Below are 15,131 nucleotides of genomic sequence, written 5' to 3' on the forward strand. Positions count from 1 at the left end.
TTTTCTACACTTTTCACAAGATAGGACATAAAATTCAGCCAAAAAGACCAATTTTCCATAATTTGGACCTATAACTTAAAAAAAATGCATATTTTGAAGGATTTTTGTAGTGTATTCCTCTCATAGCAAAGTTTACAAGATCTCCAAGTAGTTTAAAGCTATTCCAAGAAACTTATCATTTTGCCATGTCCTCTGCTTAAGGCTAAAAACCACTAATTCCACTTCCCATAGGCTTCTATGCTAATTTCACAATATTCAATGGCTTCTCTGGACTTTACCTTAACTTTAACCTGCAGATGACTATATATCAGCATGATTCTACATGTGTCAGCTCACAATCCTCAGAATGGCATGTGGGGTTAGCAGACTTGCAGTGCAGTACTGGTCACCGGAAGTGAAGTGTCTATAAATAGCATGGGAAATCCCAGTGTTTTCACAAGATAAGGGTATATTTAGAAATCATTATGGAGATTAGGCTTCACATCACAAGAAGCAAAATGCACCTATAAAATGTACAGAAATGTTTTTCCTTTCAGAAACTGTTTAAATTTTTTAAATGAGATGAGAACTTTTTTCACAGCACTATGAGGAACAGGGGTAATTTCTGCGTAGGACTATTTTTGCGTACGTTCCGAATGCTCATTGGTTGAATTGGTGGTCTGTAACCTCTATCCTAGGAATACCGGTATATTCTTTTGATTTCACCTCGAATCTTGTTCCCTTGATTATTCTTTAACCCAAAGACCATATATCAGCATGACTTTTAGCTGGAGTGCCACTAAATATGCAATATTTAAGCATTATGATTACGGGTATCTTGATTTCGATGACAGGGACGAAAATCAATGATAAATCAAAAGGTGCATCATTGCAGACTACTTTTTAAAGACTAGTACCAGTCTTTATAAAAATCAGACAGAAGGTGATTCATAGATATCAAAAAACCGAATTAAAAAAGTTTTATTTCTTTTTCAGAAACCGTAATAGATCACATAACAAGTCTTAGTTTTTCATTTGGGTGTTGCACTTTTGAAATAATATTTCTATAGATTGTACATGAAATTAGCACTTTGCAAGAGTTATCCTTCTTGATTTTGTTTGATTTGGTTGATTTTTTTTTTCAAAAGTACAGTTTAAATACAGAAAGAACTATTGGTTGATAAAAATATAGCAAATGTAGATCGTAAAAGCATCGTCGGATTCATGGGTTTTTCTACAACATGAATCATTTTACCACAGGCAGTGTCTGAATTTTATATGGACTGGTACTTAAATATTTATTCAAATATTTTTTTTCATTGGCAAAGCAACTATGATGACAGTACTCATCCACTGCTGCCATTTACAATTTCAATTTTTCAAGCAAATTTGTGATTTAGCAAAATGAATGTCCAACTCATCCAAATATTCGTCTAAACAACATATAATCACTGTATACAAACGATGCTACAAATACCCCCTTATACCTAGGCCTGCTACCGATCATGACAGTATAAAGCACACTTCCATCTTGAACTGGCGAAATCTTTTATATTTGTCAAGACAACCTTTGCTGGATAAATTGATTTTTCTTTTCCATTTAAATGATTGAATAATTTTAGTTTTCTTGTCCACAAATGATGGTTTTAAAGAATTGGTTTAGTCCTATTTAACGACAGATGAAACTTGAGAAAAACAGAAAAAAAAAACCAAGCACACAAAATAGACATTAATACTGTTTTTTTTTCTCGTCTGAAAAAAAAATGATTGCCGGTGACATAGTACCTGCTCTGATTCTTTATTTAAATGATTTAAAATATTACTCTAAGATTACTGAAGAAAAGGTATATAAAAAATTGCTATACAGCACTGAAATATTCATTACGTACATTTATAAAAATAAATATATCATTTTCGCTTTAGAAATAACACCCAAAAAATCCATTACAATTGAATATAAAAGTAGTGATTTTTTAATCGAAAACAAATTATTTTGTTTTTCATTTTCATGACTGCTGCCGAACGTACTTCTTTAACTGAATATTTTAGCTAAAATGCGAAGATAAACCAATCTGTAAATAGTTTTCTGATTAAATATACAAAACATTGGAACGTTTGTATTCAGTGATTTACATCAACCTCTTGTATGCATCAAAATAAATTGGATTGATTTCAAATGTTTCAAATGAAATGTTGATAAACCTAGGTGAAATTGAATATGATACAAACATATAACTAATTTCATGAGTTATGTCCCTTATCCTATGTCTATCTGCTTAAACTACGTATTTGAAGTGTAGCAATTTTAAAATATATCGAATGCATATACGAATTTTTTCCCATATTTGTATTTCAATATCCATTTTTTTAATTAAGCTATATATAAACTCATAGATTATTGTTATAATTATGTGTATTAAGGCCGATTATTACATAAACATCCTGTTTTTCAAAAAAAAAAGTTTTCGGGAATTCAATATTTAAAAATTATAATTTTTTAATTAGTATGAATATTTATTTAATTATCTATTAAAGAATCGTTACAACCTGACGCTATTGACAAAGACTGAAATTCAACAATACTTACCAAATCATTCACCACAACCTGTTTCTGTGTTTTTTCAAATTTCATAATTTGATTTTGATTGATAGAGTAAGAAGTGATGGATTTACAAATAAAGATTTTGAAGATAACTGCCCCCGTCAATTTGGCAAATAAAATGACGTATATGATCTAGTATTTAAGGACAAAATTGCCAGGACCAATCACAGGCCGCCAGGAAAATGCGGCGCTGGTCAGTACATAGTTTGGTGCTGCTTATATTGTTTGTGCTAGGTAAGCCTCATATAAATATATTTCTATTTTATGCCAAGGCAAACAAATATTTGTACAAGATAAAAAAGTTAAAACGTGAAATTTTTCTTGAAATAAAGTTTGCCCTTACAATATACTAAAATGTCTTTTTGTAAAGTAGTTTTAACAAACAACACAAGAAGCACACCGAAACAAGAATCACTGTTTCCCTTTCATTAATCTGTTCTACCTTGTCATTGAGCATGACGTTTTCATATCACAACTCACACGTTATGGCAGAGTTTACCGTAACTGGACAGAATTTTTGTCCCGCTCTTGACTTACAATTAGGCTTCTGGAACAGGGTTATGTTGCAACAAGATTGAAGTCTTCGCTACAAAGGTTTTAATGTTATCATGAACTCGTGAATTGTTACGATGTATTCGTATCCATCTGCACGTGAGGACTAAATTGTTAAACATGTCCTAGTTTCCCTTACCTCTTTTCCTACCATGGACTCGACTTTTTATGAACAGCTCAGCTGGTGTTTCTAAACAAAAGAGGACCCATACCCTCTAGGTCAACTGGTCCATGCTCCAAGTCTTTCGTGGAGTCAGAATTGTTCATTTACTTGTGTTACTTTGTATGCATTATTTTGTTTTTTATGTTCTTTGTTGTGTTTGTCTGTTTTCCATGTTTAGCCTTTGTCCCTGGATTTCATTATTTAATTTCCGCTGGAATCTTGGTTCCCTTCATCCCTTCATTACTCTTTATTTTGTGTTTTATTCTTAACAACTTTATAAAAACTTTATGGGGAAAGAAAAAAATCAAAATAAAAAAATTTTATAACTCACTCCGGTTTACTAAAATAAACAATGCTTGTACATGTATCGAACATTGATTTTGAACGGAATAAACGTGTTAGTAAAGTCAGGTGTTGTTGTAGGATTGAAACCTCGCCGTAACTACCAAGCGTTATATTTCCATTGCACTATTTTCTGATTTGCATGAAGAGGCAAGGTTAAGTACAGAGTGTGGCAGATGTGTAATAACGAATATACCATAATCTAAGCAATAGTCTATAGCCTTGGTTCCCTTGATTACTCTTTCAAAAGAAAGAAAGTACTATACATGTATAAAAATAATGGCAATACCAAGGCAAAAAAAAAGCAATTGAAACAACCGCAATGGTCTTGAGTTGTTACAGATATTTCCAATTGAAATATTAGTTTAAATCAGTTTTTGAAAGCTCGTTCAACATCATGGTTAATTGTTAAATGTTACCGAAAATAACTGGCTATAAATGTAACATATTTTATACACGATTTGCTTAGTAAGCGTCGAATAAAGGTCCATTTACGTTCAATATTCAATTTTTAGCTTTGTTTTATTGACGGATAATTCCATAACCAAATATATGAACACCCCTCTGTTGATTATTAATGAATAGTTCCATAACCAATTATATGAACACCCCTATGCTGATTATTAATGAACAATTCAAGGGCACACTCTTTAATAACCATCGGTTGATTTTTAATGAATGGTTCAAAAACTCACTCTATGAACATTCCTATGTTGAATTCAATGGATGATTCCAAAATCCAATCTAAAAATACCCCTTCTTGACTATTTATGGATAGTTCTAGAACCCACTCTATAAACACCCGTCATTAGATTTCAAATAGATTGTTCCAAAACCCAATGTTTGCTAGTGATTTATTGATAGTTCCAGAAACCATTCGATGAACACCCCTCTGTTCATCATAAATGGATTGTTCCAGAACCCACTCAAAACGTTCGGAATACACATAGGACTCTCAGTTCCAAACAAAATAATAATGACGAAGTGTGATTTACCCTACGCTAGTCCCTTAATCCCTAGATGTTGCTGAAATGTTCTCTCCGTAACATAAAACAAAAAAATATCTTAAAAACTAGCACTACATACCCCCACTTGCAATGTTGGGAGTGGGGTGATAAAAACCTTTTCATTTCATATTTCATTTATCCATCTTGTTGTTAAGCATTCTAGGAATTCAAAAAGAGTAATCAAGAGAACCAAGGTTATAGCGGTAATCAAAAGAATGTAATCCAGGGACAAAGACCAGACATGGAAAACAGACATGCACAACAAAGAACATAAAGTAACTGAAACCATACATACAAAGTAACAAAAGCAAATGAGCAACTCGGACTCCAGTAAAAACTGGGAGCATGGACCAGGTGCACCGGTAGGGTAAGCGTCCTCTGCTTTTCTAGAAACACCCGCCGAGTTGCTCATAAAAAGTCAAGTCCGGGGTAGACAAACGAGGGAAGGAAAACTATGGCCCGTTGAATAAATCAGTTTTCATGGTGCTGATGGATACACCATAACGATCCACGAGTTCATGATAACGACCATAACACTTCTGTAGTAATGACTTCAATCTTCGTATCATATATTTAACTCCGAGGAAAGTTTTCCACTGATTAGCAAATGGAATTTTAATGACTATCCAATAGTTTTCGCTCTGACTCTGGTTAAAGATTACATCATATACATATTTTTATGAAAACAATCAGTTGTGCTTTTATACAGCAGCTATCCTTGGCAGTGAGCTTAATGCATATGGTTAATACATTTCCTTCGTAAAAAAGCTATGATATATCTGCATTGTTGCTTAAACTAGCAGCTGTAAAATCCTTGGGCAAACTTGTTACGAAGGTTTCTCCCCCTGCTCAAACAATTGTTCTCTGCATAGCCCAGTGCAATCTATGCAAAAAATCCAGTAGTAAAATATTTCTCCATCGGAAACATGTTTGAACAAACGGTACCTGTTGAATATCTGATTTCTATTCTTAAAGGTTGTGTGGTGTCGTAAACATATCTATATTTACAACTATGACTAATGGATGATTGATTCCTCTTATAATAGTGTAAAAATGCGGTGATATTCAAACTGAAATATTCATCTATAATGTGAATCCTGTCTAAACCATTCCCTCTTAGACGGAGAGCCTTGTTTGCTTTATACAGGCGTTCTATTCACAGAAGATTAATATAAATAAAAACTTAAATGAAGAGTTTAAAAAAAACCACACACAGTGGGAACACCACGCTGACAGGAGAGTTCCACTCTAATGTCACGCGGAAAAGGGGAGGTAATTAGATATTACCAAGCATGCCCTATGACAGATTTTTGGCTAAATCAGGTACTGTTTAGTTCTTTTTTAATTTGTTTTTCGTGTGACGTCTTGTTTCTCTTATATTTAGTTTTTGTCTGTAACGTTTTTTATTCGGTTCGCTGCATTGTGTTAATAGACCGTCTCTGTTTCATGTGTTCATGATTAGGCCGTGCTTTAGGATTTTAACGTATCTGAATCGTGCCACTGATGACGCTTTAGTATTTTTGCCGATATTTATACAGGTTTAAATGTACTTTGAAAAGTTCTGTGACTATATATTAAAACTGTACTATGGTAGGTTATTTCGAACTGTGATTCTCCTTTTCGTTGGGAACCAAATTTCGTGGATCGGCCTACCCACGAAAACCACGAAAACTAGTACCCCACGAACAATATATATATCATGTGACCAACATTCATTTTTATCATTGAATATAGTTTCTATGAAGCCTACTGAAGGATATCATATCAACAGATTTTTGGGAATAAGATATGCGTGAATCGCTAATCATAAGCTTTTGTCTGGTTTTAAAGCATCACTTATGCCATGAGGTATATTTTTTCTATTTAAAGGGGAAGTTGTAAAAATCAGGCAAAATGGGGAAAATTAGAAACGTGCATGTCAAAAACCCACCCAATCTGACAATATAATTGCATCCAAGGATGCTTTCTCAATTTTAAAAGGCCATTATTTGATTTTGTTTGTTTGTTTGTTTGTTTGTTTGTTTGTTTGTTTGTTGGGGTTTAACGTCCGAGCAGCAATATTTCAACTATATTCAGACAATGAACATGAAATGGATGATAAAATGAACATGAAATGATGATGAAATGAAAAAAGGACGGGACACGAGGACAACAGGGTCGACAAATTTTGATTGCCACCAGAAAAAGGGGGGATGGGTAAGGTTGGGCAATTTAGCCTCCTGTGGCGGAGCGCAAAGGTTCCTACTCCTATCGAATACCACAGCAGGGTTCTTTAACGTGCGAGGAGCGTGACATCTTTTCCAGCACGGTGCACCACTATGGTTTGCGGTCAGATTTTCCGTATTATAGCCTGACAACCCCAGCATGTAACATGCCAGGGGTACCCCATTCCACCACCTGGGGCACACATGCCAGTTGCTCTGTTGGCAGAGCGCCCTAGCCCCCGGCTAGGGTTCTCAGCACTATTTGGTCGCCTTTTACGACAAGCTTAGCGCTGCTGCAGGCCTATTCTTTTGACACCCGGACCTGCACGGGGATATTTGATTTTGCATCCCTGGGATTTTCTGTATAATGTTAGAAAAAAGATGGGGTTTTAATAACAGAGTTATCTGCCCTTGAAGTGTTCCTTTCTAGTGCATTTCAATAAAATTAAAACTCATTTTACTTAATTTTTTTCCTGGAGGAGCAAAATGGTCACAATTGAGACTTTCAAAATGAAGGTTTTTTTTCATATCATGTTTCATCCACTGCCTGATTCTTACAGAGACTGACATTTACTGTGGATTTATTGATCTAGACAAACCCATCTTTGGCGCCCTGCAAAGGTATATAAAAGCGCAGTCACATTAGACAGGTGGTCTTTATTATCAGGTGAACTTTACAAAGAAGGCAATTCATAGAGATTTTTTTATTATAGTCTTGAAAAATTGTCTGCGAAATGTACCGCCAAACCTCTTTCAAAACTTTGAACTTCTGTACTCGCAGCAGCCCTACCACAACAATTGTTATTCCCATCGTGGTATTTATTCAATGTGGATCCTGAAAAATTCGTAAGATCTTTTGGAGACAATCAGTTCAAGACTATTATCAGAATATAATAGCATTAAAACCTATGATTTTTCAACACTGTATACTTCTATTCCGCATACTCAGTTAAAATCGCGACTTAAAAACATTATACATCGTTGTTTTTTTCAGAAAAGATGGTACACTTAGATACAAATATATAGTTCTTGGTAGAGATTCCTCATACTTTGTAAGAAATAATTCCAAATCATCTTCCAAATATACAGAAGAAGATGTTTACAAAATGCTGGAATTTTTAATTGACAACATATTTGTCCGGTGTGGTGGACGTGTTCTTCAACAAACGGTTGGAATTCCAATGGGAACAAATTGTGCTCCTCTACTTGCTGACCTATTCCGTCACTCGTATGAGGCTGACTTTATAGCTGATCTGATCCGACAGAAAGAATATCGTTTAGCTAAATCCTTTAATCTCAGTTTCCGCTATATAGATGACGTATTATCTTTAAACAATCCTAATTTTGGGGATTTTATACATCACATCTACCCCCAAAGAAATTGAGATAAAAGATACTACAGACATTGTGAAGTCAGCCTCATATCTTGACCTACACTTAGAAATCGATGATAAAGGAAAACTATTGACCAAACTTTACGACAAACGTGATGACTTTTCATTCAAAATTATCAACTTTCCTTTCAGTTATGGCAACATCCCTTCAGCACCTGCATATGGAGTGTTCATATCACAACTCATACGTTATGCCAGACCTTGCCGAGATTACGCAGATTTTTTGTATCGCGCTAGAACACTAACAAATAGTCTTCTGGAGCAGGGTTATGTTGCTACAAGATTGAAGTCATCACTACAAAAGTTTTATGTCCGTTCTCATGAATTCTTGGATCGTTACGGTGCATCCATCTATGCATGAAAACTGATTTGTTTAACATGTCATAGTTTTCCTTTCCTCTTTCGTCTACCCCAGACTTTTCTTTTTATGAGCAACTCGTCGGGTGTTTATAGAAAAGCAGAGGACGCTTACCCTACCGGTGCACCTGGTCCATGCTCCCAGTTTTTAGTGGAGTCCGAGTTGCTCATTTGCTTTTGTTACATTGTATGTATGATTTTAGTTACTCTATTTTCTTTGTTGTGCGTGTCTGTTTTCCGTGTCAGGTCTTTGTCCCTGGATTACATTCTTTTGATTACCGCTATAACCTTGGTTCCCTTGATTACACTTTGAATCACTGTCAAGCTGATTTAAAATGACCTGAAAAAGTTCTTAGACAAATAAAAAAAATAAATAAAAAAATAAATAAAATAAAATGCATTAGACATTGTTAAAACAGCCGATTCTCACAATGTTATGTTTTCGTTTTAGAATGCAGAAGCAGAGTGTTTAAATTTGAAAGTGTGATCAAAGAGATCGAAAGCGTTGAAAAGGCGACAGATAAATGGCACTGTATAACTTACACGCCACAAAATAACATTCCGGATAAAATTATTTGTAATGAGAATGGTGGCATATTTACCAATGGTATAACATCTGGCTACGATGGTTGTGCGAGTGGTTGTTTGTGCTGCAAAATTATAGGTAAGCAATATGTTTTTATTCAGGGGAACCCCTTTTGTTTAACGTTGATCCATGCTCCCAGTTTTAAGTGGAGTCCGAGTTGCTCATTTACATTTGTTACTTTGTATGCATTATTTTGTTTTGTTTTGTTTTTTTGTTCTTTGTTGTTCTTTGTTGTGTTTGTCTGTTTTTCATGTCTGGTCTTTGTCCCTGGATTACATTCTTTTGATTTCCACCAGAATTTTGGTTCCCTTGATTACTCTTTCAGTTCAGACAGGTTTTCGGTGAATCGAGGTTTAAGGTAGATCATACCTTTTACTTCTAGTAGATAAATTTCCCTAGGTTTTCATAAACAACACCCTGAATGAACTTGCTTTAGAACTTTAAATTAATAAAAAAACATAGGTCATGGCCTTGATTTTGAGAAAATTGAGTACTCGAACTCGTACCGCTGTGACATTTATGGCAACACCGCCTGCACAAAGTCCGGCGCCCTAGACCACTCTGCCAGCTAGGCTATATAAAAATATAGCTCTTGCTTGCTGGGTCATTCCTCCTCGTAGGATTAATCCAGGGCTGTAACTTCGTATACGATGTATGGTAGTACGGGACAGCTCATCTAAATGTTGCTATGTAGGATAGAGGGTCAAATTAACGATACAAGTCACAACGTTTGTATAGTGATTTGTTGTGACATGTATCGTTAATTAGATATAAGTTTACATATCTTCCCTGTCGCATTCTGAGACGTTTGAGAATATATATATATATATCTGTGTGTGTGTGTGTGTGTGTGTGACTTTCCAAGATGGCAGAAAAAATAGGTATATGTATGATCTTCCTTTAAATAAAACTGTAGAATTATAAGGGACTTCAGAAAGGATTAGGTTTAGACAGGTTATTTGGATAACTCAGAGTTCATTTTAGAACGTTGTAACTTAAATCAAAATTCCATTCCCACTAATATATATTAATGTAATTTTAATTTTTGAAGCACCCTTATGGTCAATAGGACCTAAACATTTTTATCAACATCAGAATCTAATTTTTTTTTTTACACTTTCTATTATTCTTATCTATATTAAATTTATGTTTGAAACTTTATCACACAAAATATATACCGAAATTTTCAATATATATATGATTGGTACTTTTGTACTTAGTAACATTTAAATATTTACATTTGAAGAGGTAGACCTAGGGTAATGGACATAACTTTGAAATCAGTAATATGCTTGTATCATATTCATTTTCACTAAAGCCTATCAAGCTTTCATTTGAAAAAAGAATGAAACCAGTCAAAGTTACTTTGATGCTTACATAAGATTGTTGTAAAGTGCTGAATACTCACGTTCCAATGATTTGTAATAGTTGTTTCTCTTACTCTAGGTTTACTTCCTGAAATGTACACAAGTATCAATAATGAAAATACATTGACAGATCCAAAATTTTCGATAGGTAAAATTAGTAGGGGTTCTGTACGAATGGGGGATTTTACGCTATTATTTGATCTGTTTGTTCAAAACATGCATGAGATTAATACATTTTTACCAGCTAAGCGGGTTATGTTTCACGTTTTATAAAAAATAAACACTTGCCTTCCTTGTAAAGTTTATTTGAATGGCAAAATTGTATTACTGTTTAGCAAATTTAAATTCTATTAAAATGTAAAAAAAAAAGTTAAATAAATACTATAGTACATGTTAAAACATCTTTCCATAGAATTTGGACTTATTATTTCTTCTGGACATTGAATCAATTTATAAACATATCATTCAGGCCCAGCCTACAAGCGAACAACCCACTTATACATTTTTCCTACGTTCGTTAAGTCTTTCTAAAAAAGGGACGATAGCTGAAAGATGTGATATAGGATGGATAAACAGTTCCAATTAGAAAATAATTAAGCGTTCGGTTCAATACTTTTTTTTATATTATTATTATTTTTTTTTGTTTTTGTTTATGAACTGCATTTTTTAAAATTTTAAATCAATTAAAGTCTACTTTCATTTCAAATTACATTCCCTGGCCCATTTTTGAGCACTTATCTTATACTCATTTTGGTTGGCTGGACGAACATTCGGCATTACCTGTTTTTAAAGAAATTTGTTGGTAGAAGAGCCTTGTCTTTGTATTTTTACTAACAAGAAAAATGTCAAGTGGCAGTTTAGGGGATAATATATTATTCTCATGAAATCACTTAGATAAATATGCCATAACAAATAATAATAATTTTATAAAGTTATTTTCATAAGAGTTTAATCATTTATCTTATACGTTTAACGACTCTTTACCCTCTTATTAACAGCAAAGAAAAATTTGTCATGGATCTCCATTTTTTACAGAGAGATCATCAAAACGATCTAAAAGAAGTGCAAATAGAAAGAAGAGAAATGGAGACAAAAATAAGAAAAAAATGAGAAAACAGAAAAGAAAAAAACAAGTACAAAAGAGGAAACAAATAAAAAGAAAGAGAAGCCAGGTGCATAAACAGAAGAAACAAATAAAAAAAAAGAGAAGCCAGGTGCAGAAAAAGAAGAAACAAAGAGAAAGAAAGAGAAACCAGGTGCATAGACAGAAGAAACAAATAAAAAAAAAGAGAAGCCAGGTGCAGAAAAAGAAGAAACAAATAAAAAAAAAGAGAAGCCAGGTGCAGAAAAAGAAGAAACAAATAAAAAAAAAGAGAAGCCAGGTGCAGAAAAAGAAGAAACAAAGAGAAAGAAAGAGAAGCCAGGTGCACAAAAAGAAGGAACAAATAAAAAGAAAGAGAAGCCCCGTGCAGCGAAAGCAGAAGAAACGAGTACACAGAGAACGACCAAAACAAAGTAAGAGTCGAAAACATGTAACTAAAATGATTTGGTGAAAAATGAATGGTTATTTGTATAAAAAAAAGGTCACGTATAAATATTTTGAAATCCTTAAGGACCGTTCTGTGTAAGAATCAGACAATAGATGGCACATCATTTTTTCTCAAATGGTTTATATAGGTAACAACCGAAAAAAACAATTTAAATTTATCCTGAAACATCTGTGACGTAACCTTTTTTGACTGCTTATACAGGAAAAAACGTGTAGGGAAATATTCCCGCTATTTTTCAATAGGGCATGCATTTCAACTAAATTTGACCTATTAATATCTTAAAAAACCGAACTTTACAAGCACTTTGATGGTTATTTCTAGAGGTTATGAGGTATAAATACTATGATAATGCAATGAAATCTTTATACACGTTTTGCCTGATTCTTAGACTTAGTACTTAAAATGATAGGGAAAATCCGTGTTGTAACGATTTTAAGAATTAATAACCTCTGTCCTTTGGCAAGCAAAATTCACACTAATTAACACCTAATTCAACTATTATATTCCGACAAAAACACAGTTTCAGAATAATGTACATGTAATAGGTTTTTTAAAAAAAATATTTTAACTGATGTAAACGGATAGTTTTCATCTGATATGAAATATTTATCAGTTTGTGCAATCCTGACGTTGGTAAGTATGATGTCATCGGAGAGCGAAGTTTCAGTGTCTTGTAGGTAGCATCTGATTACCTATTGTGGTATCGTTTCAATATGGATCCTAAGTAATTCGAAAGATCTACTGGAAATCCGCAATGCATCAAACATATCAAATGTAAACTCTTTAAACTACTACTCCCCATAATTTCAGTTGAAATCTCGACATTATACATCGTTATTACTAAAAAACTGAAACACATAGGACGTAGGACTTAATTGAGATTCTCCATAATTTGTTAAAAAAAAAAGGAAAAGGTTTGCGAATCGTCATTTAAGTATAACGAAGATAATGCCAAAATGCTGGATTTTTTATCGACAATATATTAGTTCAGTACGGTGTCTATTTTTATCAACCAACTGTCGGTATTCCTGAATCAATTTCTCAATTGATGTGTAAACGATAAGATTACACATGAACGATTCTTAATAATTGTTTTAATTGGCCAGTGTGAGAAATGCGGTTTGACATTAAAGTAAGCAGACATGCGGTAAGGGAGGGACACAACTCTTACAAAATATTGGAACGTTTGTATTCAGTATTGTATATCAATCTCATATAAATATCAAAGTAACTTGAACTGAATTCATTCTGTTTCAATTTAAAGCTTGATAGGCTTTGGTAAAATTAACTATGATACATATCACTGATTTCAAGAGTTGTGTCCCTTACCCCAGGTCTACGTCATTAAAACGGTCAAAAGGCGTATTGACAATGATAATAAAATTAAACAATTTTGATTTTTAATTATAAAAAAACTGTTCATAAATGAGGAAAGTTGCTTCATTGTATTCATTCAAATTTTATTGAAGTCGTCTTTTAGAATATTGTGAACGTTGATTAGTAGTAGCATATCATGAAAGAAATGCCAGGGTAATTGCAGAAATTTAAAGGTATTTCTAGAAATAACTTACCTTGGTATATCGGAAGTCTTTTTGCTGTTTCTTCTGCCAACATAACAAGCATTAATAAAAGTAGGTTATTTTTATTCATATCCAACAAACACTTGTATATTCGGGGAAAAATTGTATTTCAGGAAAATCTTGGCAATGCTATCATTGCACACCAGCTGATAAGGAATAATTCAAAATATTGATTTTGTTTCAATATTCATTTTAGACATTTTTAAAATAAAGTTAAATGTTCTAATTGAATTCGAAATTTTTATCGACAAGTCCAACGAACTTTTATCAATTATAAAATTATAACTTACGGCATTGAGGGAAACTTAATATATATATAATCTCTTTTTTTGTTTTAATATTTAGTAAACTTTGCAAGCATGATATATTGAGGTCAAATCAGATTAGTGCAAGGGCTTGGTAATCTCGAATCATTATTCACATATACGGTTGAATTAAATCAATTGAAGCGTTCCTTCATAATACAAAAATCCCTAGAAAAAAGTCGGGAAGTGGTTTTATCCATTGCAACAAAAGCAAAAACGCGTGTACATGCAGAGCTCCAGGGAAGCCTTGGAAATGCTACCACTGGACATCAACACTTTTACATGCAAACGTAATACAATAGTGAATTGACTTGTATTGGGTATGTAATTCTCATCGTGAATCCGCAGTTTAACGAACATGTCTCCGAATCTTCAATTCAAAAGCATGCAAATTTATCATTTACAGAGCGATGAGTTTTGTATTTAGAGCAAAACCTGTGTAAAATACCGACAAAAAATAACAACAAGCAACATGATAAAAGTGTAAGGAAAAGATACAAACAGTAATACTACGTTCCGAAATCCGGAGGGTGAAAAAAATTATGCCGTTTCCAAATTTCAAAATGCTCTTCATCATGAAATTCTGTAAGTGTTTTACAAGGACGATTAATGTAAGTGGTGTCGCATGTTTTATTTACATCTTTCAGTCAAGCCTTGGAAATGCTATCATTGGACACCAGCTGATTTGAAAGAACACGCAAAACTTGGACAGAAGAAAGTATGTGAACGAAATGGAAGAGTGTTTACACGTGGATTGAACGGAAAATATCCAGGATGTAAAACTTGTTGGTGCTGTCAACTAAATAGTAAGCTGACTAATTATCTCTATATATTTTAATGACAGGTAAAGAATTGCAAACCCTTAGTGTCGAACGATTTTAGACTAACTAATTACAGCTATAACACACGTTTAAATTGATATTTACGAACCACGGACATTGTTGCAAAGATTTGAGAAAAACTCGTTTTGATGGCATCCGACTATATGCTATGCTTTTCGGTTTTTCGGCATAATTTTTGGTTTTGCACTTTGTCTTTTCAATTCATCCAGTCAAGTATAATACTTATTTCACAAACAAATACGTTCAGAGTTTGTACGGTATCGTTATGTCTTCATGTTTAATATCCTGATATGACTGTTTC

The 15,131-nt window shown here is 33.5% G+C and overlaps 1 protein-coding gene across 1 annotated transcript in view; it reads left to right on the top strand.

Annotated features, from left to right (window-relative positions):
- The first annotated feature begins 2,657 nt into the window (after window positions 1–2,657).
- Window positions 2,658–15,131, top strand: part of LOC148626101 (uncharacterized) — an 84,526-nt gene continuing 72,052 nt past the window's right edge. The window contains exons 1-4 of the mRNA XM_088571083.1: window positions 2,658–2,815; window positions 9,052–9,264; window positions 11,589–12,068; window positions 14,636–14,794. Of these exons, the coding sequence (XP_088427209.1) occupies window positions 2,764–2,815; window positions 9,052–9,264; window positions 11,589–12,068; window positions 14,636–14,794 (904 nt within the window). The 5' untranslated portion in view covers window positions 2,658–2,763. The remainder of the gene's footprint in view (window positions 2,816–9,051; window positions 9,265–11,588; window positions 12,069–14,635; window positions 14,795–15,131) is intronic.

The sequence above is a fragment of the Perna viridis genome, chromosome 2 (assembly GCF_037379345.1).
Source record: "Perna viridis isolate PV_CMFRI_1.1 ecotype Kerala chromosome 2, ASM3737934v1, whole genome shotgun sequence".
Classification (NCBI taxonomy): domain Eukaryota; kingdom Metazoa; phylum Mollusca; class Bivalvia; order Mytilida; family Mytilidae; genus Perna; species Perna viridis.